The sequence below is a fragment of the Diceros bicornis genome, chromosome X (genome assembly GCF_020826845.1).
Source record: "Diceros bicornis minor isolate mBicDic1 chromosome X, mDicBic1.mat.cur, whole genome shotgun sequence".
In the NCBI taxonomy this organism is placed as follows: domain Eukaryota; kingdom Metazoa; phylum Chordata; class Mammalia; order Perissodactyla; family Rhinocerotidae; genus Diceros; species Diceros bicornis.
This window is the reverse complement of record NC_080781.1, coordinates 33,045,811-33,072,048: the sequence shown is the minus strand read 5'-3', so window position 1 is coordinate 33,072,048 and position 26,238 is coordinate 33,045,811. Positions and strand designations below refer to the sequence as shown.

General features: G+C 39.5%; 1 protein-coding gene across 6 annotated transcripts in view; it reads right to left on the bottom strand.

Annotated features, from left to right (window-relative positions):
* SYTL5 (synaptotagmin like 5) overlaps window positions 1-26,238 on the bottom strand; it is a 230,821-nt gene that overhangs the window by 54,398 nt on the left and 150,185 nt on the right. For 4 of the 6 annotated variants that reach the window (XM_058535634.1, XM_058535632.1, XM_058535637.1 and 1 more), the window contains 5 exons: window positions 24,832-24,940; window positions 21,598-21,732; window positions 9,279-9,420; window positions 5,159-5,291; window positions 3,394-3,500 (listed from right to left, as the gene is read on the bottom strand). In XM_058535634.1, the coding sequence (XP_058391617.1) occupies window positions 3,394-3,500; window positions 5,159-5,291; window positions 9,279-9,420; window positions 21,598-21,732; window positions 24,832-24,940 (626 nt within the window). The remainder of the gene's footprint in view (window positions 1-3,393; window positions 3,501-5,158; window positions 5,292-9,278; window positions 9,421-21,597; window positions 21,733-24,831; window positions 24,941-26,238) is intronic. The other 2 variants (XM_058535635.1, XM_058535636.1) reach the window with 2 other exon arrangements.

The window sequence follows — 26,238 nt, the reverse complement described above, 5'->3', positions numbered from 1 at the left end:
CTTCCTAGGAAATCATCCATTTTATCTAAGTTGCCAATTCTGTTGGCATATAGTTGCTCATAGTATTAACTTACCATCATTTAAATTTCTATGTTGGTAGTGATGTCTCCTCTTTCATTTCTGATTTTGGTAACTTGTATCCTCTCATTCTTTTTCTTGGCTAGTCTAGCTCAGTGGTTTTCATCTGGAGGTGATTTTGTCACCCAGGGGACATTTGGTAATATCTGGAGACATTTTTGGTTGTCACAAATGGAGAAATGCGCGTAGCATCTAGTAGGTAAAAATCAGAGATGTTTCCAAACATCCTACAGTGCACAGGGCAGTCTCTCACAACAAAGAATTATCTAGGCCAAAATGTCAATAATGCTGAGGTTAAGAAATCCTGGCTAGCTAATGGTTTGTCAATTTTGTTGATCTTCTCAAAGAACCAATATTTGCCTCCATATATTGTAGCAACTCTGGATTCTGATTATTTTTACACTGAGGGTTGCTGTTATTCCTTGTTTTTTGTTTTGTTTCCTTGTTTATTTAGTAACTTGGCTGGTCCAATCTGTGGAATCTGTCTCCTGCCCTGTGTGTGGCCACTGATGTCTCTGTTCAGTTTTTTTTCTAATTTTTGTTTTTATTTTTAAGCCAAACCTCCTATGGATCACCCCTGTATCTGCTGAGTTTTGTGGTCAGTTAATAATCGTTTAGAGGTTATGCTCAAACACCTCAAGTCAGTGAGCTGTCAACCCTCTTTCAACAGATCTATGTGTTGTTTTTAGAGTACATTCAAAATCAGGCAGTTTTCAAGTCTCCTCCAGCTCTTACTTCCCACTGGGGCTTCTCATGCCTTATTTGTGCATGTGCTCAGGTTCATGGTCAGTCAGGGATGATTTTTTTTTTTTGGTGAGTAAGATTAGCCCTGAGCTAACATCTGTTGCCAATCCTCCTCTTTTTGCTGAGGAAGATTGGCCCTGGGCTAACATCCGTGCCCATCTTACTGTACTTTATATGTGGGACGCCTGCCACAGCATGGCTTGATAAGTGGTGTGTAGGTCTGCGCCTGGGATCTGAACCTGCGAACCCCAGGCCGCTGAAACAGAGTACATGAACTCAACCACTATGCCACCGGGCCAGCCTCCAGTCAGGCATGATTTGATAACTTGGGCTCACTCCAGTCTTCACCCTCTCCAACACTCCCCACAAAAATATTTGGAGAGCTTGTCAAGGCCCTGTATAGCTGTCTCGTTGATCAGATATCCTGTTACATTTCTGGCTTGTTCATCAGCCTATTGCTTGCCCCAAACACGGCCACAAACTCAGATTAGCTGAGCTGTTGGTCTTCCCAAATCCCTTACAAATTCTAGCAGATTTTCTTACTAAATCACCTAGGATTTTTTTTGGTATTCAAGCATATTAGAAGAAAAATATATAATTATATATCATATTTAAAATTTATAAAGATCATTTTATTTTCTTGCCTTATTGTATTTGCCAGAATCTTCAAAACAAGGTTGATTAATAATAGTAATGGTGAGAATCTCCGTTTTGTTCTTAATTTTAATGGAAATGGCTTTATCACTTCAACATTTAAAATGACATACACCATGGGTTTTTTGATATTTAGTATTTTAAAATCATATTTTAATGGCTTCTGTTAGTTTTAAATTTGTATTTTTATTAGATATGACCGTAAAATCTGGCCAATAGTTCTCTATTAACATAGTTTTGCATTTTTTCCTTTAATATATTGAAATATTAATTATGTAATAGATATTATTATATAGATTAATTCTTCCATTCATACCTAGAATAAAACTTACTTATCCTTATTGCAATATTTTTTGATTCACTGCTAGGTTTTACTTAATATTATATTTCAAGTTTTGCATATATATTCATCAGTTAGTTTAACTTTAGTTTTCTTTTTTAAACTATTTTTAAAATCAAGTTTGAGTGTTAAGGTTATAATGGCTTCATACTATAAATGTGAAGATTTTCAGACTTTTCTAAGATCAGGAATAGTTTAACAACATTGGAATTACCTCTTCTTTAAAGGGTTGAACACAAGTAAGGTTTGAAACCATTTGATATCATTGCCCTCACTTTTTTTGGGGGGGGTGAGGAAGATTGGCCCTGAGGTAACATCTGCACCAATCTTCCTCTATTTTGTATGTGGGTCACCACCACAGCATGGCTTGAAGAGTAGTGTAGGTCCACACCCGGGATCCGAACCTGCGAACCCAGGCCACCAAAGTGGAGTGCAGGAACTCAACCACTACAACACCAGCCTGGCCCCACTGCCACCTTTTTTGCAGTGGATTTTAAAATACTTTCCCAGTTTTTTTATACTATAGTAAATAACATTGAGTTTTAAAACTCCAAGTTTCCTGGCTTGCCTTGGAAAAATTGTATTAATGTCATATAACATTTGTGTTATATCTTTTTTCCAAGTAGTTCAAACTGCATTATAGTGTGGGGAATCAGAATTTGCCACCCCAAAATGTGTCTCTTTGGCTTGATCATTTTTAAGAAAAGATTCAGGAAGACACTTTGACCTTCGCCCCAACTGCCTAAAAGAATTTAAGTTAGAAGGCCTGTTCCAGGAAGGAGCTGTCACCATAGGTAAGTATAGTATAACATGAACTAGGTGTGGTAGACTGGGAGGAACCTAGCAAGACCCATTTGATCAAAGTCCTCTCCATGTCCCATTGTCTCTGCAAGGCATGCCAAACATTTGTTTACCAAACATTTGCTTTTCCATCTCTATGGCAATTGCCTTCCTCCCTTTGAAGTCCCAAACCACCACCCTCAACATCCTCTTTTGTCTTTAGCTGAAGATGGTATTTAAGGTGGTGGCTTTTGGCCATTTTGGTGAGTTACTCAGTTTTCCTGGGTTTCTCCCATGTATACACATTATTAAACTTTGTTTGATTTTCTCCTGTTATTCTGTCTCATGTCAATTTAATTTTTGAACCAGCCAGAAGAACCTAGAAGGGTAGAGGAACATTTCTTTCTCCATTATAATAGCAATTATAGAAATCAGAATATTAGAACTGGAAAGAACCTTAACAAGAATCTAATTCAGACAAGTCTAGTAATATTTGGTTTAGGAAATGTTGGGATCCCTTGTTTTCCAGGTTTAGATTAAGTGATGTGCTGTTAGCCAGGAATTGAAATTCCCAACAGGTGTTTCCTTAGAGATAATCTTTACTCATTAACCTGATTACCTGTTACCTTTTCTAAATCATTCTTTGTTTTATATGTTAGTTGTGAAGACTAATAGGAAGAGATGATTGTATATTCTCATTTTACTTTCAACTCATCTTCACCTAGAAGTAGAAAGGTTTGGAACAAGATCGTGCCCTTTCTTCATGATCATTAGACTCTCTTCAACATCCAACTTACCAAGTCTTTGTCTAGAGCCCCAGGTACAGACTTGCTTCTTATGCTTACAGTATCCTCTAAGTCTTCTGTAAATGATCCACTCAAATCTAACTCAGATCGACTTCGGTCTGGAGGAAGGAAGAGAAAACAAAAGATGTGAATCAGCTTATTTTGTTAGAGGGTTTCATTCTTCAGTGCAAATATTTCATCTTCATTCCAATTCTTTCTAGGCATAGGGCATAGAGAATGTCATGAAAGCAATAGAGTTAGTAATTTCACGCTGTTTATGCTAACATACTTCCATTTTTTATAATATTTTGAAATTTCCTTGGACTGAATTATCAACATTATGTTCATTTCTCCTTTGATCATAGGAGGTTAAGTGCTCTACTATAAAATACTAATTTTGAAGCTGTTTAAGGCTTCTGTTTTGCTCATAGACTTTGAAAAACTCTCATAGAATGGGCCCTTAAGCTTAGAAAAAAAACATTAACCATTATTAATTTAAATATTTAGAGAATTCATTGTATTTTCATATTTGACATAAAATGCAATTAAATGATATAGCAAGTTCCTTTCACACAAAAAGGGAGTGGCTACAGGTAAATTGAGAGGAAGTTCTATTTCTTTAGGCACCAGAATATTTGGTCATCAGAAGAACATCTTGCTTTTTAAAATATAAGTTAAAGGACGATGCATAACTCAGTAATGCTGTGGACAGCTTACCAAGACACAGTTTATTTCCACAGAACAGTTCTACATTAAGGCCCTGTTGAGATAGATATAGTTGCTTATAAATGAGAAAGATTGAAGAGAGCAATAACGTGCTTAAGTTTGAAATGGTAAATGAAATAATACAGAAGCGCTTAGCATAGTGCCTAACAGAGTATATACTCAATAAACAGGAGCTGTTGAGTAGAAGCTGTAGAAGTACACTCTATGAGGTTGGCTTCTAGGATAGTTTCAAATTTTTTATTTAACAGGTGAACCAATTTTCTATCCCTGAACAAAGGCAACAATAAGCACACACATTTAGAAAACCCTTTGGGAGCTACCTGGCTAGGAGAGACTCCCCAACTCAGCAAACAGAATCCAGCCTTAGGCTTTATGCAGATATCATCATTAGGTAACAGGTAACTTTTTCATGTTGAGGATTTTTTCATGATTTTAATTCTACACATGGGAAATAAACTTCATAATTATGACAAATTTCTCTAAAAAGTCTCCTTATTCATGGGTAATACAACTGCAACGTAAATAATACCCGCTTCACAGGGTTGTTGTGATGAGGAAGTAAAATGATATATTTGAATGTACCATACAAATGAAAGGGGTTATTACTACTGCCTTAATGCTGCTTGCAAATAACTCCTTATTTAAACAAGGTAATGGTTAATATGTCTAGATATAGGGAATTTCTGAGCACCATATCAATTGAACTACCATTTCCTTGAACTCCAGGAATCAAGGAAATAGCTTTCATATAAAATGAGCCAATTATATTTCCTACACTCCTTTATTGACATTTGATATAGCTCTGAAACTTGGCAGTGATGACTGGCAAGTGTATACACTTAATAAGTGAATTTTGCATTAATACAAGAGGCTCAAGGCATCACATGGATCCACCTTCAAGCAGTTCTTACAGAGTAGGCGTACCACCATGGATCAAAGAATGGGCAATTATTTTCTAAAGCATGAAACATCCATTTAATGCCACATAGGGCAGTCAACTATCTGATCTGGTCATCTTTTACAACAGAGCAGTCATGTTGTAAATACTCACCTGAGGAGAGGGAGGCCCCAGACACTGCTATGGAAGGTGTGCCAGAAGTGTTTCTGTGATGATACTTTGTGAGATCCTCAGAGGTGCTTTCAACGGCAGCCAAATCCATGGAATTGTCAAAACCATGTTCCTTCTCACAAAGTAAAAATGAAAAAAACTATTATACTGACTATAATTTACTTTAAAATCCTTCCATATAAATATACTTCAGTATAATCACATTTATATGTATTACTCTTGAGGAGGAGCTAGGTGACATTTGGAGGACCCTCATCAGGAATCCATATAACTCTAAAACTTATCATCAATAATTATTTTCTAAAATCTATACCAAGAGGTTTGTTAACTAGCACAAAAGGTATTTTGAAATAATTTTTCATTCACAAAATTAGTGAGTGTTCTAACATATGGTTAGCAAGAAAGATTATACGGGTACTTTCAATCTTACGTGAACTATGTGTAAGAAGCTGGCAAGCTTCATACCCTCAAAATAGTACTCAGGCTTAGAACTCTGTCTGGTCCTGAGTTTGTCCCCACTCTCAAAACCCCCTCTCCTCAACCACCCCTTATGTCCTCCACCCCTATTTAACAGAAGACCACGCAACATTTTCCATTTAGGAGTCTGGATGATCAGAACACGGTTGGTTACATCATTATTGGAATGAAACTTTCATGCAAGGTGCTTATCAAAGTTCATAAAAGGATAAAGAATGGGGACTTCCCCAGCTTACAGGAATAGGTGAATTTTTTGTGTGCCTGCTTGCTAATAAATGCTTTTGCATGTGGCAGAATTCAGTCTGAAACTTTCTTTTATTATAACAAATGATAAGGGATAACTCTGCCCCAACTTTGCCCGTGCCCATAGGGACTTGACTATTGTATCACTCCAAGTTTGCTTGAGCATTAAAAAACTAGTTTTGGACCTTTTTGAGAACTGGGCAGAGGTTAAACGTCCATGCAAATAACACCACAGTGTAATAATGATCAAATCTAAAAGAGACTTTTCAATTCCCCCTTCCATAAAATCAAAAAGCACCTTTCAAAGTTCTAAGGACAGAATTTCCTCTTTGTTGCCCTATATTTAGCCCATATCTTAGACATCAAGTGAGACTTGGATGAACCTCACTCCAGACAGAGAGATATGGCTCTCATTTGCCTAGCATGCTAATCAATGCAGCTTCAATACAGACTGTTTTTGGTCTTTGATTATTCTTCAACACATACTACCTGCAGCAAGAGGAATATAACTCCCAACTCCTCTAATTGCCATAGACTACTAAGGTTTATCAAAAGACTGTTACAGAGGTCAAATGGATAAATTAGTTTAGGCCAGTTTTCAACACCTCTTCAAAAAGTTGTTCACACATGGAGTCCTCCAATGAAGCAAGAATAACTTCCTTAGTAGCAATTACGTTGACAGCAAAATTTCCAACTGGCACCCTGGGATTATCATTAATATTGAGCACTACTGGGCCAATTAATATTGTACAGTCATTAACATGCGATACATACCCTGGAGATTAAGGATGTGACGCCTAAAATTAACAAGTTATATCATAGCAGAGGACAGGTTAGAGACTTTCGTGTTCTAAGAGTTTTCCATTTTAAAAACTTACTTCTCACATGCTAAAGCAGAAAAAAACATTGAAACAAAGAGATGCTGAGAAATGGGAGAAATTAAGTTGTTACTTTGATCATCATCTAACTCTATATACTTCTTCCCTTCATCATGAAAGAGCATGTGTGCTTCATAAAGTACTGTGCTGTCTTATGTTTATTCAACAGAAAATATTTCTGTTTCTCTTAGAAAAGACTAGCTAGATCAGCTAGAATGCAAGAGTGAGAGCAACATAGGCACTGCCTAAATATATGTACACATACTCAATTCAACTGCACAGAATGTCTGTTGGGGAAATCTAGGTGGTGTTTAACAAAGAAATACTCACAAAGAGGCTGTTAGTTTTGAGGGTATTAGCACATGACAAGGGTGATATTTTTCCCCTAACAATAGTACTTAGGAAGACAATCCTTGGCTTTTTTTCTTTTTAAAGTGCAAACTTTGGGACCCCACCACAGATCTTTTATTTATTTTTTTTTTAAATTTAACTTAATTTAATTTTTTTTAGGAAGATTGGCCCTGAGATAACATCTGCTGCCAATCTTCTCTTTTTCTTTTTCTCCCCAAAGCCCCAATACATAGTTGTACGTCCTAGTTGTAGGTCCTTCTATTTCTTCTACGTGGGACGCCACCTCAGCATGGCTTGATGAGCGGTGAGCAGGTCCATGGCCAGGATCCGAACCAGCTAACCCTGGGCCGCAGAAGCGGAACATGCGAACTTAACCACTGCGCCACCAGGCCGGCCCCAATAATCCTCGTTTTAAGAACAAACTTGACTAACTTACTGGTTATTGAACTGCGAGTCTGCTGCTACCCACTGGTACAGCTGTACTAGCTGTTAAAATTTTTTAAATACTTCTGTATCAGTTGGTAAATAGCACTACTCCCAGTCCACTCCGCCTTCCCTATGCTCCCCACTCCTCCACACCCTAGTTTTACCCATAATCCAGGTTAATGCATGGAAGGGCCCCCAGGATGCTGCCCCAGCCTTGTGCCAGTGTCTGTTCTGATTGCTCAGTGCCCCTGCCATACCAGTTGTTAAATAGCATTTTCAATATCATTCCTTGTTAGTTTGCCAAAGAAGTGAGCATAATCATCAACTATCCATACAATTTTCTGGCTATTGAACAGTACTGCGTGCTGACCTCAGTATAAATATTTCTGAAATTTTAAATATGCCTTTTATCTCATCAGCAAGTACAATTTAGACTATAAATATTTAAATATATCTATTATTATTATTCAAGCTGTCTGAATGCCTTTTGGCTCTTCCTTTAAAATGTCTATAGAATCTGATGGCTCACAACCTCCACTTCTAGCTCCCTGTTCCAAAGCCCAGTCTTCGTAATGTAATGGCCTCCTAACTGGCCTCCTGGCTTCCACTTTTGCTCCCCTACAGCTGCTTCTCTGCATAGCCCCCAGATCGTGCATAAACAGAAGCCAAATCATGTCACTCCTCTGCTCAAAACCCTCCAGCTGCCCCCATCTTATTCAGAGTAAATGCCAAAGTGCATACAGTGGTCTACAAGGCCCTATCTGGCCCTATTATCTCTCTGAACTCATTTCCTAGTACTCTCCCCTTCATTCACTCACAACAGCCACACTGGCCTCCTTGCTCTTCCTTGAACATACGAGGCCTGCTCCCACCTCAGGGTCTTTGCACTGGCTGTTCCTCCAGGGGCATTAAAGATATTTTAGACACTGGTTGAGCCAGGGTACTGACCGTTCAATATAAAGCCCAGCCATAAGTAATTGGAACAGCCTTCCCTATTTCTACCTGCTGAATATCAGTGCTATCCCTGCCTAGAGGAACACCTTGTCCCAGACTCCTGCATGGCTAATTCTTTCACTTCCTTCAAGTCTTTGCTTGACCAGGGCCTGGCATATAGTAGGCCCTTATTAAATATTGGATGAATCAAATAATTGTAGTTCGTATATAAAGATTTCATAAATACAGATGTCAGTTATGTGTATGGAGTTTCCTGCTTAATCAAAAAATCCACTAGTGGCTCACTCATTCAAAAGAACAGCTTCCATATACACACATATATGTTATGTAATTTAAGTCTTCATTATGTGTTGACCCCTTATTTTAACAGATGTATAGAAAATAAAACTATAAAAAGATTTCAAGATTCTACTTTTCCTAATTTAAATCAGTTTGGAAAAATTTCAGTGCAGTTAACTTATGAATATCATGAGAAGTACCATAGAGGATCAAAATTGAAGACTTCGGAAAATTATTTATATTTTGTTTAATCCATATAGCCATTTAAACCCCCATCATCAAATGCCACCTTTGAACCTGCTCCTTATTTTCCTTCTCATTTTAGGCTTTCTGCCAAGAGCTAAGGACGCAGGGGGTTCAGTCCTGACAAAGAAACTTCTACCATAAAACAGCGTAAAAAACATGCTCTGAGACAGAGAGCTGCAACCCAGCCATGCCATAGTGGTGAGGTCGAGTCCCAGAAGCTGGGTGTCCCTTCACGTTTGTGTACTTACTCTACTGCTGACTGAGGTCGTGCTGCGTGTGCTTGGGGCTGGTGATCTCTGAGCGACTGGGGTCATACCATTGTTCCAGCTGCTCTTTGGGATCGCAGCACCAGCTTCCTGGTCATTGAGATCTGACGAACCAGTGCTTCCCCTAAATGAGAAAGAATATTCTGACTTTAACACGGAAGAAGAGCAGCAACCAAAGACCTATCAGGGAAAAGCTTACAAGAAAATGACGCCACGTGAACCACATGAAGTACACCAGAGCCACACTGGAACTGGCCTGCAACTATCATGTCGCCCTCCTCCTCAAAGACCATCAGGGGCTCACTAGGTTCAACCCCATTTGTCTGACTCTAGGGTCTTTGTAATTGAGCTTCACTCTACCTTTCCAACTTTATTTCCCACTACTCACCAGCGTTCTCCCAGCCAGTCCAGGTTCCTTACTATTCTCTCAACTTGTCATGCTCATGCTTCCACCTCTAAGGCTTTTGCTCATGTTCTCCCCACCTGATATGCCTTGTTTGCCACTCTCTGTCTATGCAAATCTTTCTTATCCTTCAAAACCCAGATGAAGTCCAGCCTCCCCCATCAGGTCGTTCCTGTCAATCACAGGCCATGTCAACCTCTGCTCTACTTAATTCCTGTTGACTTACAGTCTTTGCCAAACCATGTAGAACTTGACTACACAATGTCTTATTTGGTTCCATAATTGATTCACATATGTGGGCCTTAGTGTCTTTTTCAACCGTGAGCTCCTTACTGTCAGAGTCCAGGATATATTTACTATGATATCTCCAGCACCTTCATAATGTCTTGGTGCAAAGGAGGCACTCAGTACATATTTAATCAAAGATTGGAAATTATATATTTTTTATCTGTGTTGTTTTAGTGCCTAATGGTGCACATTTAATAAATGTGGTATAAAAATAATGAAATTAGGGTAAACGCATTAGACTTACTTGCATGTTTACTAAAACTGATTCAATTCTATTTGATAATAATTAATCAAAAAATAGTTCCTGCCCTGGGGCCGGCCCGGTGGCGCAAGCGGTTAAGTGCGCGCGCTCCGCTGTGGCGGCCCGGGATTCGCTGGTTCGGATCCCGGGCGCGCACCGACGCACTGCTTGGTAAGCCATGCTGTGGCGGCATCCCATATAAAGTGGAGGAAGATGGGTACGGATGTTAGCCCAGGGCCGTCTTCCTCAAGCAAAAAAAAGAGGAGGATTGGCGGATGTTAGCTCAGGGCTGATCTCCTCACAAAAAAAAAAAAAAAAAAAAATAGTTCCTGCCCTTGAGGTGATCATAATTTTCTTATTAAGTAAATATACGTTTTGACGAATTAGAGTTTAAGAGAAGTGGTCATTCTTATTTTATTCTTTACCCTCAGTAAGCACAAAATATGCTAAGTGGTAAAACAAAAGCCCTTATGAATTTCACTTTTTCAGTTACTATTTTAATAAGTTATAAGTACACCTATAATAATAAACATCTTATTGTTAAAGCACAGCAGTGATAGTTAATGGTGATTAGGGCTTACAATTGAGCCAATCAGAGGAGAGACTTAAAGGAAAAGAGGAAGATTTTTTTAAAAAAAATGTGTGACTGTACATGTCATTACCAGAAGATAAATTTGGCAGAAGAAAGAATCAGCAATGACCACTGAAGATATCAACCACAGCTCATAAGTTTTTTCAAGGCTGTGTACCAGAGAAGCCACCAAAATCAAATATGCCCTGATACTACCAGTTGTCACCATCCTCAATAATTATGCAAATAGCAGCTGCATTTACTGAGTATTTTCTAGGTGTTAGACACTTTCCATTCCCCAACATCCCTGAAAAAAATGTATTAACATTCATATTTTAAAGATGAAGACTGAGTCTTGGAGAGGTTAAATAATTATTCCATACATGCACACACGCATGTGTATGTGTACACACACCACCACCACCACCACACTGTCACACAGTTAGTACGTGACAAAGCCAGGATAAAAACAGAATTTTCTGCCTACCCAAAGCCTGTGCTCATGCTAGTTTCTCATACTACTTACTCATCATTTCACCAAGATCATTTCACCAGGCAGATTCCACATTGAGACAATGAGCTATCAAGAAGAAGATAATCAAAGGATCAGAGAGCTAGGAGTTAGTTTCTTGGAATTTGATTAAGAGAACTATGAAAATTTTCTGGGTGGCATTCCTTTGATACTACACAGAAACAGTCTCTGGCTTCTTTCTAGAGATAGCACTCTGAATAAATTATAGTACTATGAACTCTGCTCAGGAGGAGTCTCTGACCGTGTTTTTTGATTCTGACAAGAAGAGAATAAAATTTTGTGATTAAATAGATTGACACAATTTGAAATTCTAAGTTCCTTGGCGATTTTCCTGAGCCCTCCTGCCTCAATTGCTACCCTTCTACATTTAACGACAGTTAACTCTATTCATGCCTTTCCAAGTGATTCTGCTCATCTCTGAAGTTTAACTTAGAAGGGGCTTAGAGACCTACCCGGTGATGCTGCGCTGGAACCACAGATTCTCTACTCTTATAACAAGATTACCACATAACAATATTACTACAGCCCAGTGGTGTAGTGGTTAAGTTCGCACACTCTGCTTTGGTGGCCAGGGGTTCACTGGTTCGGATCCTGGGCGTGGACCTATGCACTGCTCATCAAGCCATGCTGAGACGGCGTCCCACATACAGCAACTAGAAGGATGTACAACTATGACATACAACTATATACTGGGGCTTTGGGGAGAAAAAGGAAAAAAGGAGGAAGATTGGCAACAGATGTTAGCTCAGGGCCAATCTTCCTCAAAAAAAAATTAAAATTAAAAAAAAAATCTCTCTCTCTACTGTTTTATGTTAAATCTCCTTAAAGAAAGGCAGGCCAGGAGTGAATCTTGCAGAAGTGAGCCAAGAAGTTATGATCCAAAGGGATTCATGTGGGTATTTCTGCTTGTGTCTGTGCTGAAGGTCCCCCCTCAACCCAAGTGGTTTTCAAAAAGTCCCCATCATGGACTAGCCTTGCTAGAACCAAAAGTCCTGTTTATGTAGAAGCTCCAGCAGAAGCTGATGAACTGTGGTGATGACATTCAAGAGTCTATCCTGCAATACGGAAAAAGTTCTTGTGATTGTAAATCAGCTACTGGAAATTATTGTTGCCAGAAGCATTATCTCAAAAATGACATATGCTTTCACATTTGTCCCTGACATTTACTGTGGGTTTCTCAAAAATATTTTCCTCTCAGTTGGTTGTTTCAGTTGATTAGACAAAAAAAGATTTAGTCTAATGGGGCAGAATATCATAAATATTTGGGTACCAACTCCTTTAGATGTTATGTAAAATATGACATAAAATACATGAATCTTTGCCACTTAATAGGAAAAGGATAAAAGTTCCCTCAAGTCTAAATTAGAGAAGTTTAAAGTTCAATTCAGAAAGAGGTATTTTTGATTTAGATATCCTGTTATTGATATTTAAATTAGAAGTATTAGAAATCAGTGCCAACAAAACTTCAAGCTAAAATTTTCTCAAGGGGAAACTGACAAGAAAGAGATACACTTATCTTGTTCTAATAGGGCCCAAAGTTTGAGGATATGACACTGTCTGGGGAGCTTGGATATTCTGGGTTACTTGAAAGACATATTTCCTAGAGTAGGAAAGAGTCTCATTTACTTTAGCTTATGAAATATACTTTAAAAGCCTACCATTTTATAATCTCTAATTTTATGCTGGCCCAAAACCTTGACAATGGCTTCCTAGATATATCCATTTCTAGATAAAGGGTCCGAGGATAGGAGACAGAGACTACAATTTAACGAGTTGCCTTTCTGGTTTACATAATGTTCTCCCAGGAACCGTGGTCCGGAAAGAATTTCCCAGGATCCAATCTTCCCAGAGTGAGCTGACAATGTTGTGTCTGTGCCTGCGCCTGCGTGCTTAAATGAGTGCTCTTCTAAGGAAGATCAACCAAAAGGCAGCATTAACCTGAGAGATACTAACACTCACTGGGACAATGAGACTAGTGCATAGTATAACACGGAGACTGTATGATATTCTTTCTGCAGTTATGAGCTTTCCTAACTTCTTGTAGTTATTTCAGAGCTGAAATGAACATATAAGAAAGATAGGAAAGGGAGAGGCTGTAGTTAGAAAGTGAAGCAAGCCTGTTAAATGGGAGAGAGATAATAAAAATGAGAAACAAAAGGAAAAAAAGTTGAATATAGCTCAACCTTCCAGTCTTTGGTGATCCCCAAATGCTATGTTTTGGTCAACGGTCTTATGTGAGATGGGTGGCCCTCACCTGTGGCTGCACATCAGAAACACCAGGGGAGCTTTTAAAAATCCCCATGCCCAGGCCACACCTGAGACTAATCACATCAGACTCTCTGGCTGTGGGATCTAGGCATCAACATGTTTTACCCCCCCACACCAGGTAGCCAAGACTAAACTATGGATTAGTTTAAATTCATGGATCTCAGAAATCTCTCCACTTGCATTGTTCCCTCCTCTCGTACCACTATTTTCTTTATTCAGCACATGCTCACATCAAGAGAGCTGAGCTGTCCTCATGGGTCAGAGTGTGATAAATGGAAGTTTATTTTCTATGTTAGTGAGTGAATGTGCTGCACCAGGGTTCAGCAAACTATGGCCCGTGGATTGAATTGGGCCCACCACCTGTTTTTGTATAGCCCATGAACTGAAAGCGGTTTTTACATTTTAAGTGGTTGAAAAAAATCAACAGAATATTTTGTGATGTGAAAATTACATGAAATTCAAATTTCAGTGCCCCCAAATAAAGTTTTGTTGTAATGCAGGCATGCCCATTCATTTATGTATTGTCTACAGTTGCTTTCATGCTCCAACAGCAGAGATGAGTAGTTGAGACAGAGACCATATGGCCCACAAAGCCAAATATATTGACTATCTATACCTTTGTAGAAAAAGTTTGTTGATCCTTGTGGGTGTTCCCATTCACTCAGGCACACAAACACACAGATATGGGTGTCTTCATTTAAAAACCAAACTCTTTTGGTAGGTCAACACATCCCAAAGGAATGAATTTCAGGTATTGGGTGCATGTGTGTACACGTGTGTGTATCTATGTGTGTGTTATACTTAGGCACAGGTGAACCATCATAGGAGCTATTGAATGCAAAATTATGGAGGCAAAGAAATGAAGCCGCAGCAGAAATTCATCAGGCAGCTTCTCTAGCTGCAGTTTCCTCTGAAGCCTCTGGATATCTGTGGCTTAATTACACATATTTTCCTACCTTTTCCTTTTTGCAGAAAGGTCAAAGATAACACATTGTGGTGGGTGCTCAATGAAATTTTGTTCAATGAATCTTAGTGTTAATTATATAAAGAACTGTGGACATTAATAAAAGAAATCTTAACGAAATGGGAGCTGGGAAGGCCTGTAGGTGGAGCTCTCATACACTAACACACATTGCCAATTACACCAAACACCAAGAGACAGACACTTGCATCTTCGACAGGAAGTAAAACGACTTTACTACTGAAGGAAGATTTCTCTCCCTACCTGGCCACAGCCCAGCCAATGAGAAATGCCACACCTCAGCCAATGAGAAGCTGTTGCTGCCTTGAACTGTGGACTTCCATTTAGAACAGCCTCTCCCTACTCTCCCTTTTTCTCTATAAAAGCAACTCCCCTCCTTTGCTTGCTGGATTTGCCTATGGTTTGCCATAGCATGCACACCCTAATTGCAATTCTTTTGGCTATTCCTGAATAAACTCATTTTGACGGTAAAATAGACAAACTTGCTTTTTAAATTGACAGAACCTTTATAATTTGATTTACTAAAGCAAAAGTTGATTTGGTAGTGGTTTAAAAACATTTACAGTTTCCTTAAAGGATCTGTTTCCTTTAAAAAGACTCTCTCAAATGGAGGAGACAGTCACCATGAGGGAAGGACTATGACTGGGTATTAAGAAAAAGAAGTTAAAAACAAGTAGAACTCTCAGTATAATAATATTTTGGTCTTTTAATATCACAATAAAATCCTGATCCCATGTTGTTTCTAAATAATGGCTAGAAGCCAGTCGGAGGAGAGAGGTCAGCAGCCATGAAAAACCTTGAGTGGATTAGAAGTCAGGAGCAAGATAAAAACCAATTGCCTTCCCCTATAGACACCAAAGAAAGCAAGTATTTAGCAGAACTTAGCTTTCAGTAACTAGATGGAACAAGAACTTACTCTGTACTTAGTAGTTCAGATTTGCTAAACTCTTGTTCTACCTAGGATGCTATGTTGCTTATAAGAAAAAAGTTATCAAGGTATCCAAAACCATCCACATCCTGGTCAAACTTAGCTCTCCATCTCATCTCTTGTACACCACACTTCAATTTTTACACTCTAAAATTTCTGTTTGTTTTCCAGCACACACAAGATTGCTTTATGCCTCTTTTACTTTGCACTTCCTATTTCCTCTGTCTAGAATGTTCTTCTTACCTTTCTTCACTTGGTCAAGTCCTCCTCAACCCTTAAAATTGTTTAGGGGTCATCTCCATGAAGCTTCCCTGAATCCTCTGGAAAGATAAATGCCCATCTTTGGCTTTCCCATAGCACACAGAACATCTTTTTATCATGAAACCATATTGTCTTGAAATTATTTGTGCAGTTATCCCAAACTTCTCTGCCAAATTGGAAGTTCATGAAAGGGTGGAACAGTATCCTTGTCTAAGAACTTCCACATTTACCACTTGGCATATAGTACTAGGTCAATAATTTTGGCAGAAGTGTGTGTTGAAATTATTTGTATAAATAAAATGCATAGGTGAGCAAGTCATATATTGCTCCTCCTCAATGATTTGCAGAAGAGGAGAGGCCATTATTGTATCTTAGCTAACCTGAGAATTTAACACATCACATAATACATCTTAAATAACAGTTAGTAAAAGAGAAATTTATTATATTAGAAGAGGGAAATGTGTTAAATTTAGTTCATAGAAATAGAACATGCTAAGGCAGTGAATCTTTGGGAAACAATTGGAGAAAGAAATAAGATAGCAAGGAGGCGGCTTTGGGCTTACAATTATTTGACCACAAGAATAAGTCAAATCAAGGACCCAGTTGTAGTTCAACCAAAGTATAGTGTCAAGGGTCTGGCTGAACTACTGAGTCTCCATACCTCCTCACATTATTGACATTACAATAAGGGAAGTCACATATATATAAAGTAAACGTAAATCTGGGGCTAAGCAAATGGTGGTCTGACAAACGTCACCTTTGGAGGAGGTCTGAGAGCAGTTTGGGAGGTATGTTGTAGCAGACATCCATTTCCCTCAGTGCCTCCATCCATTTCCCCTCAGCAGTAATCTCTACCCACAGAATCCTGTTTACTGGGAACACCCACAACTCGACGCCTGAGGACTTTTTCAGATCACAAGAGCGTGGAGCTCCTGTGCACAGAACAAGTCAGAAGTGCCAGAGAGCTAGTGCCCTAGATTTAGCCCTCAACAATGATGAATAGAGAGCTGATTTATAAATACCTCCGATTCCTAATCGTTTGACTGGATAACTGTGAGGTGTGTTCTACACTCTTTCCCACAGTTTTCCACTGAAATTGAGCTCTAGTTGCCCACAGTGGTAACTGGCTTAATGACATACTCTTTTTGGCTTCCTTCCCTTCCCTGGCTTACTTCCCCACTCCCCCGTGTTTTCCAAGACCATATCCTAAATAAATTACTTGCTCTCAAATCCTTGTTTCAGGGTTTGCTTCTGGGGGAACCCAAATCAAGACAGGTATGTAAGGTGGGCAAATAATGAATTTAAAAAGGGATGATTTTGAGTTATAAATAGAAGTTTCTAGCTGAAGAATTATTTGGCAACTCCAGATCTCATGTAACTCCCACGGATATGGTCACAGTTCAAGTAAATTAAATACTTTTGTGAATCCACGTTTCCCCACCTGTTCTATCACATGTCCATCACTTAATGGAAGTAAGATTCACTCTTCTCAGGACATCATGGTTTTGTGAATCACTTTAGGCTGTTAGCATTTGTGACAGCTTGTGGCTTTGATTGTCCACCCGTTGCTGCCACTAAGTAAGGCTGAGCTCACCCAAAGTAGGTTAAAATAGGAAGAAAGAAGAATTAGCACTGGACAAATGAAGCAAAGGCACAGGAAAGAAGTGAAAGTAATTTTCCTTTAGAGGACATTCTTTATGCCCTTCATCCTTTTGAGTCACAAAACTATCACACGTAATATTATGAAAAAAATTTACATACTTTGAGAGATGTGTTATAAATTTGAACAATTTTTAAAGCCTGGTAAGGAAAGGATTTTGCTAAGTGCGTTAGCAACTTGCTATATAGCGTTTTATTTAATACACAAAACAAACCAGTATTGACTTTGTGGATGTGGTCCTGACTCAGAGCTAGAACACTCCCACCTTGCTATATTCAAATTACTAGTAAGAGGATATGGCTTAATTGACATCTTAATTGCAAAGATGTTAATGAAAATTACATTCAGGACAGGAAAATAACTTTACTTCTGATGAAAAAAAGGATGTATCATATAATTATGGAATGGGTTTCATAAACTCATAACTAATTTTTCCAAAAAAGTAGTGTAGTCTGCCTTTGGATCAAAGTCGACCGAAGCAGCTTGTGAAGCTTCACAGAGACTGTGGCCGTCAGTCCCAGGCCTCCTAGAGAGCAATTGAGAATAACCGGATAAAATCGGTATGTGTTTGGGGTGGGGGAGGGAGAAAGGATGAGAAACCAGTTGGTTATGAGAACCTACAATGTCCCATGGTAAAATGCTTGCCATATCCTCCAATATCATGATAGAAATGCTTCTGAGAAACACAGCATCATCCTTTATCCATTTTTACCTAACAGAGTGAATTTTAAGTTCAACTTTTCCTTTATGTTTTTTAGGGGACATTGTTGATATCCTACCCAGATCCCCTTGGATCCCTTATACCAGCTCTGTGTGCCCATGGCTAGCTTCCGAGTGCTTTTCTGCTAATGGTTTGTAGCTGTGACCTTCAGCGATTTGCCCCTTAGCACTGGACCTAGAGGCCTAGAAATGCCCCAGCCCCCATAGCAGAGTTGCCAGATAAAATACAGAACTCCCAGTTAAATTTGAATTTCAGATAAACAATGAATAATTTTTAGTATAAAAAAATACTAAGATTTATACAGTTTAGAAATGAAAATAATATTTCATGGGACACATTTTTTTTTAAAAAATTGTTTATCTGAAATTCAAATTTACCTGGGCATCCTGTATCTCTATTTGTTAAATTTGGAAACCCTATTCAAGGGAATCCATAGTCAATGACTGATTGGTATAGGAGTGTAATGGTCCAGCTCCTCAAAACAGAAAATATAATTTTCCTCAGAGTATAATTTATGCTCTAGAGTTCCGTGCAGGATCAAGATGAGTCCTCAAACTCAGACCTCACCTGAGATAGAACCATCACTTAGCTTCTTCAATTCTGCTTCTCCTACTCCCTTTCTGGTTTCTCCTGAAATCATTTCATTAATAAATCACTCACTTATGAATACTTGCATGAGGGTTCATTTCTAGGAGAGCATGACTTAAGATAGACATCTCACAAATAACACCAAATCAACAACCTGTCACAGAATAAAAGGAATCACTGCCTTGAAGAGCATTCTGTTTATTAACTATGGTTTACATTTACATTATTATTATTTTTATTTTTGCTGGGGAACATTTGCCCTGAGCTAACATGTGTTGCCAATTTTCCTCTTTTTTTTTTTTGTGAGCCGCTGCCACAGCATGGCCACTGACAGACGACTGGAGTGGTTCCGTGCCGGGAAACTGAAGCCAGGCTGCCGAAGCGGAGTGTGCAGAAGCTTAACCACTAGGCAATCAGGGTGGGCCCTACATTTACATTATTTTTTAAAAATCTCCTCTGCCTCATGTGTCAAGTCCCTCGCCACCAGTGCAGAGCCATTTGCCATGCTCTACTGACAGGCTGCTGGGCTTTGCCCAATTCCTTCATGTTTTCCCCTTCTTTGAAACTACTCAAAAGAAATGAAGTCAACCAGGCATCTGATAGAACATCATTTCCACTCTGATATGACATGAATTTTAAAAAAGAATGCCCAAGCCCAGCTGCTCCAGGAAAAGAGCAACGAACCATGAAGAAACATGCATTGTGGAGGAGAAAAGGGAATTAATTGCTAAGCTGGATCAGGTAATAAACCAAAGAGACTGAGATCTTACAATATCTTTAGGGGAATTTGCTGTTCCATATTCGAAAACGAATTACAGGGGAGAATGCAATTCTGCTTGCATAACCTAAGGAAATAATAAAGTCTGCCAGCTTTACTACTTTGCTTTGCAGAACTACGGCAGCTCCAAGCAAACAAACAGAAGTTAACATCTTTAGGTGATGGGAGTTAAGAAAAGTCGCCTCCTGCCCCAACTTTCTAAGGAATAATTTTGGGATAGTGTAACTCATCTCATTGTGGCAGCCCATTAATGAGTCATCATTGTGATAAATGCATGTTCTAGGAAAAGGACATTTTGCTCTACCGATCTCCCAAACATCTTTATGCTCTTTCTTAATGAGAAAACATTGCTCTTGGCATGCTTAAGCCAAAGCACCCCTGACTACTATACTCTGATTAACTGTAAACCATTTCAGGTATTTACAATTTAAAAGATCAAGTCTACTTAGGGACCTCCTTCCAGTTTACAACAAGAACAAGAAATCCCTGGATCAATACACCAGTATTTGGTGAAACATGTCCACATGGCTTTACAGCTTTATGGTTATTTATACTCAGCAGTATATAAGACACAAGGAATAAACCCAGGCAGACAGATTCTGGAAGAACAGTGTAAGCACTGTGATATTGGAGAGTATGCCCCTTATTCTTGCTGAGTATCTGTAAGATAATTTTAAATGGAACAATCTAATTTTGTTTGTTGGGTCAGGAGACTTTTTGTTTTTTTAACAAAGAACTCTAGCTTTCCTCTTTTTATATATATACTGTCCTTCTTAAATGCTAACCTGAAGTGTAAGCCAAGATGAATCATCCACGGAGTCTCCAACAGGCTGAGGAAAAATAGCAACACTAAGCTAGTTTCTTATCGTCTCCAAATAATTTTGATGTCTGGGAGTCAAGAGTTCAACAATCAAAAACAAAAATGAGATTTTTATATAAAGTTTTTGTGGGACACAGCATGGGGCTACCCCAAGGGAAGTCAAAGGAGACTATTCCAAGGACAAAAGCAACCACGGTTTACATTTTTTTATCATAAAGGAAATATATCTGCATTCTTGAAAATTTGGAAAATACTGAATATGGAGATGATCTTTTGATAGTGGATGATAAATGATTTATTTTATGCTTCCTTATTTGTTTTCTGTGCAGTTTTACATAAAGTGACACTAGTTTGCAGGAATGCTATAGGGAAAAAAGAAACAGGTGTGGAGAGTCACCATGAAAAAAAAACCAAATAGCCAAAACAAAGTCCTTTCTAGGAGAATTTGCTTTTCCATAGTCTAAAATGAATTACAGGGGAGAATGCAAATCTGTTTACAGAACCTAAAGAGAAAAGGAAGTCTGCCAGTTTTACTATCTGGCTTTGCAGAATTACTGCAGCTCCAACCAAACAAAACGGAGTTAACATTTGGAGAAACCAGTGAAATATGAGGGTAGATCTTTTTTCTCATCGCTGGTTTTGATAATACACTAATCATGGAAATAAGCCTTGATGTATGCCCCAACAGGATAAAGAAAATCCTGATATCAAATGACTCTGCTCTTGGTTCTCCTTTCTATTTCTCTTTATTCTTTTTGACAAGGTGATAGCTCTGTGCCTAGGAAATTCTCACTTAGCCCCACTGATAACGAGTTAGAGGAGGTGGAACTAGAAAGAAGTGGAATTTACGGAAATTCTCCAAGGCAATTCAAATGATGAAATTATTAATAATTTTTAAAAAGCTGCAAGGAATGTTTATGACACTTAGAAGTTTCTTTTTCAGAAGGTTAAACAGAAAAAGATCAAGAAATCAATGAAAAGAATTTGTTTTCCCTGTACATCTCCATTTGAACTGCAGCCCTGAGTCCCAAAACATAAAGTCACATCCCTGCAGGTGACAGAGATAATTTCAACGGCTGTAATTCCAGAAATGTAAGTGCTTCCCAGTTCAACTAACAAATACCCTCCTGGCTTTTCACATCATGTGTTACGAGTTCTCCAAGGGGTAATACGTTACAGGTACTTAGAAGCATTGTTTGGATGGAAATAGATCGACCTTATTCTCAGGCTATCCCATTGCCCAATCTGTATGTGTCTTACCTGTCTGAACCAGGGGCTGACTTTAAACTCTGAAAATTTTGGCTCTCTAAGTCCAAGCTGTAGCTCCGCCCACTTTCACATTTTGGAGTTATGATTTCTCCTCTGGTTGCTGATCTGAACTTGCTAAGAAGAAATCTGAAATCATATATATCAATATAAATATGTTTAAAAGACAAGAAAGAAAACCTTTTAAAATATCATTTCAAGAATACCATGTCTAGTGTTTTCAACAGTAAACAACTCTTCAATAAAGAAGCCTTGGGGCTGAGAGGTTCTGGGGAGTTCCCAGTGCCTCTGCACTATGATGTCAAGGGTGGTGGTGGAGGAGGTTATGATATTTTCCCAAGGCCGTGCCACTTGCTGGTAAGCCAGGCCTCTGTCCCATCTAAGAAAAAGACCATTGACTTTAGGAACTCACCACTGTCACCTTAGAATAGAGAAGTATTGCCTGGGCTGAGCCTGTTTGCAAGGGTGCTGAGAATAGGGAGCTTGAACTCACCTTGCTCAGAGAGAGGAGCTAGGATGATCCTCTGGGACAAACTGAGGTAGCAACTTATTAGATTGCAGCTCCATGAGAGCAGCAACTCTGCCCCTCTTGTTCCCTACCAAGTCCTCTGAGCCTAGAGTGATGCCTGGCACATACTAGAATCCAACCAATTCTTGTGGAATGAGTAGCTGAACCCATGTGGTAGAAACCATCTTTATATCTTCCATGACATCTCTCCATATAGGAATGAAGTTTGAACATAGAGTATCTCATGGGATGAAATCTGATTGCATTCCCATTTCACTAAATTATTTGGAACTTGAGCAAAAATAGCTTTTCAGGAACCGAGATTCAAGTTATAATCCAGGCTACTAAATGCCCAAAAAATGGAAGTTTCCAAACGCACTTTAATAAAAAAACCAAAGCTATATTCTTTTTGTGATGGCATTGGGAGAGACCAGTTCATTTACTTTACATTTTCGAGTTTTCTGGGGTGGGTGGGGAAGATGTATTCCAAAAGTACTGGGACAATCTTAATAGAATCTGCCAAATTGTCTCTGCTTCAAAGACCCCTGAGAAAGTGTCTTATTGGTGTCAGAAGCTTCAATTTAACTGGAAAATTACATTTTTGGTGAGCATAGCACTTAATATAATGTCAATCTATGCTCCTCTGAGAACCACCTTGTATATGGCCCCACTTCCACAGTTCTACTCAATGTGTCTCCTCCACCTGGAATCCCTCCTCTACCCCTTTTGCTATCCTGGACTCCATCCATTTATCAAGGTCCTCATCAAATCCCATTTACAATTTGATGTCTTTTCCGAAGGCCCCTGTGCCCTCCCAATATTGATTATCTAAGCCACTTATTTAATATTTACTCAATTGTTTATTGCCTTATGATATCTCTTGTAGTTAATTAACACCTTGTCATGTTTTAGAAAGCCTTTCAAGGAGCTCATATAGTCATCTTATATTTTACTAAAATTCCTCTATACATATTAACTTTTCAGGTGTGTACCTTTCCTCTCCAACTAGGTGTTATATTTCTTGAAGACTGAGAATCGTCAGATTCTGGTTTTGAGTTCCAGCAGGGCTCAGTCCAGTGCTTGACTGTTTTTAACAATTCAGAGTGTGTATAATTCATTGTGCTGGTGAGTTAGTTATTGTCGCCCAGCTCCAAGCCCAGCATTCTGTAACCTATGCAGTGATGTCTGGGATGGAGTCTGCAAACTACAGCTCCTAGAAGCACCTGTGGGCTCTGAGTTACTTATTCAATCAAGCCATTGATGGTTTTGATAAGCCAGGCACCATGCTGGATGCTGTAGCACAAAAGAAAAAAGCCACAGGTCCAGCACTAAGGGAGCTTATAATTAACTGTGGTAGATGGGGGAGGCAGTGTCAGAGTGCAATGAGATAAGAGATATGCAGGCACAAGGCATTGTGGGAGCCCTGAGGAGTGACAAATGAACTCAATATGGTAGGAAGGATCACTACATAGGATGTATGGTCACTCTAAGCTATCTTCCCCATTCATTTCTGCTAATTAATGAAGACATGGTTAGTCATGAGCGTTGAGTTAGATGACATTTAGGTTTTATTCCTACTCACAGTTTATGATTCTAAAAAAACCCAGACTTGCTGTAGAGCCAGATAAAGGCTCAGACATTGGCAGTCTCTCACATTGGCTTCTGCTCAGAGAATGAAGCAATGCTACCTGGAAAGGACCATAAAGTGCCTTGGTGAATATTAGAACTCTCACTACCTCAGCCACAAAACAGCCCAACAGCTGTCTGAGAAACGAAAACTGCAAAATGCAGGGCTGAGAAGCAGCAGTTTGCCTTTTGGCCCTTATAGCCTGCATTTTGGGGGCCACTTTTCTCCCTTGCTGGAATCCTCTTGCCCCCAGTTTCCCAGTGTGCCTCCTTGAATCTTTCTTCCCTATGTGTCTCCTATTCCTATTCTCCGTACTTGACACATATATTTGCATTCTGAATTAAGTTATTGAGGTGGCCAAGTGTGATTTTTTGCCTTAAGGAAGCCTGCGTTTTGTTTATTTATTTTTTATTATTATTTTTTTGTGTGAGGAGATCAGCCCTTTGCTAACATCTGCCAATCCTCCTGTTTTTGCTGAGGAAGACTGGCCCTGGGCTAACATCGTGCCCATCTTCCTCCACTTTATATGGGACGCCGCCACAGCATGGCTTGACAAGCAGTGCATTGGTGTGCGCCCGGGATCCGAACCCAGCGAACCCCGGGCCACCGCAGCGGAGTGCACACACTTAACTGCTTGCGCCACCAGGCCGGCCCCAAGCCTGTGTTTTAAACAAAGGATATAATGTTTTAAGCCCAATTAAGAAATCTTGGACTTGGATTTTTCACATATCAGCACTCAGGTTGAGGGCGGTGTTACATTCTACACCAAGCACAGTCATCACCTCTTCATAGACAAGACTGGCCCTGGCGTGAAACCTACCTAGAAGTAACGGGAACTTTGGTGAAAGGCCAGATACGTCAAACGAAAGAAAAACTCTTACATGTTCAGGTCAGAGGGGTCTTTATTTATCTAAGACTGAAAGTAATTAAAACTGCATTTCTTGAGCACAGCGATAGGGGAATGTTACGTTGGTTGCATTCCTGACCCGCTCTGGGTCATTAAAGTGACATCAGACTTGAAAAACTAAGGAGTCTTTATTTTAGCAATACCTGGAATAAAGATTTAAAAATTCCCTTGGAAAGACTGTCTTACCCTTTTCTCCTGGGCCCATCATGGCTGACCTTCTGCCCAACAGAAGGTGAAGTGTCTGACTTTTCTGCATCTTGATGGGTTTGCTCTTGGCTTTGTATTTCTTCAGCTCCTCATTAAAAAAAAAAAAAGAAGACAAATTTACATACAAAATGGCCAGAAATGAGAGCGACTTTCTACTCTGCATCCACTTCCCTACATTAGCACAAGACAGAGAAGTCTATAATCATTGGCAATGACTTTCCCATCCCAAGTTTCTCAGTCGCCTAGTTATTTCTAATCTGTTGAGTGGTCCAGAGTTAAATGAGGACTAAGATCAGGACTCATCTGTGGGAGGTTTGCTGAGATAAGCTTTCTAGAGACAATTACAATGGAAGAATGATGCATCAGCCCTCTACAGATATTTTTAGGGCAAAGGAGCCTGGGTTCCTGAGAATTCCAAATCCCTAGAGACGGAAATCTAGCATGGGATTTCTAGAAACAATGCCCTGGTTTCTGAGCACATAGGCCAAACTTCCTGGGAGGGTGGGCACCTGTGCACACACCTCGTGACTTGAGAGAGAGTCTACACTCCGGATGCTGAGGTTTGAGTGGAGGAAGCAGCCATAGCTAACTGCTTAATTCTAATTCTACACCACTCTGTCCCTCTGTGGTATCAGACCCAATGTTACCCATCTGGGAAAGCCCTTCCTTGCTAGTGTCACACCCAGAAGTGGCACTGGAATCAGTTCCAAGCCTCCCAGACTTAAAAATAAGGGCATTTGTCTCTAGTATATAAGAGACAAAATTGCCTTGGAACAGGCAGAAAGATGCCTGCTCCACCTTTATTACATCATACATGAGAAATATGCTCCTAAATATAAGTTTCATTTGATAATTAACCAATTAAATTGTAGTATGAATGCACAGAACACATTTTTAAAATGGGGAGTTAATGGCATTTGGTGCCAGTATAATTCTTCATTGAGTGAAACTGTCTTGTGCATTTCAGGCCATTTAAGCATCTCTGGCTCCTGCCCACTAAATGCTGATAATTCCTCCCAGTCATTGTGACAAACAGAAATGCCCCCTTGCATTTCTAAATGCTCCCTGGCTTAGGGGAGTGGGGCACGGTACATAATATCATCCCTTGGTTGAGAACACTGAATTGGAAAAAGTAACACTTAAAAGAAATCTGAGGGGCCGGCCCAGTGGTGCAAGCAGTTAAGTGTGCACGCTCCGCTTCGGCGGCCCAGGGTTCGCAGGTTCGGATCCTGGGCGTGCACCGATGCACCGCTTGTCAAGCCATGCTGTGGTGGCATCCCATGTAAAGTAGAGGAAGATGGGCACAGATGTTAGCCAAGGGCCAATCTTCCTCAGCAAAAAAAAAGAGGAGGATTGGCAATGGATGTTAGCTCAGGGCTGATCTTC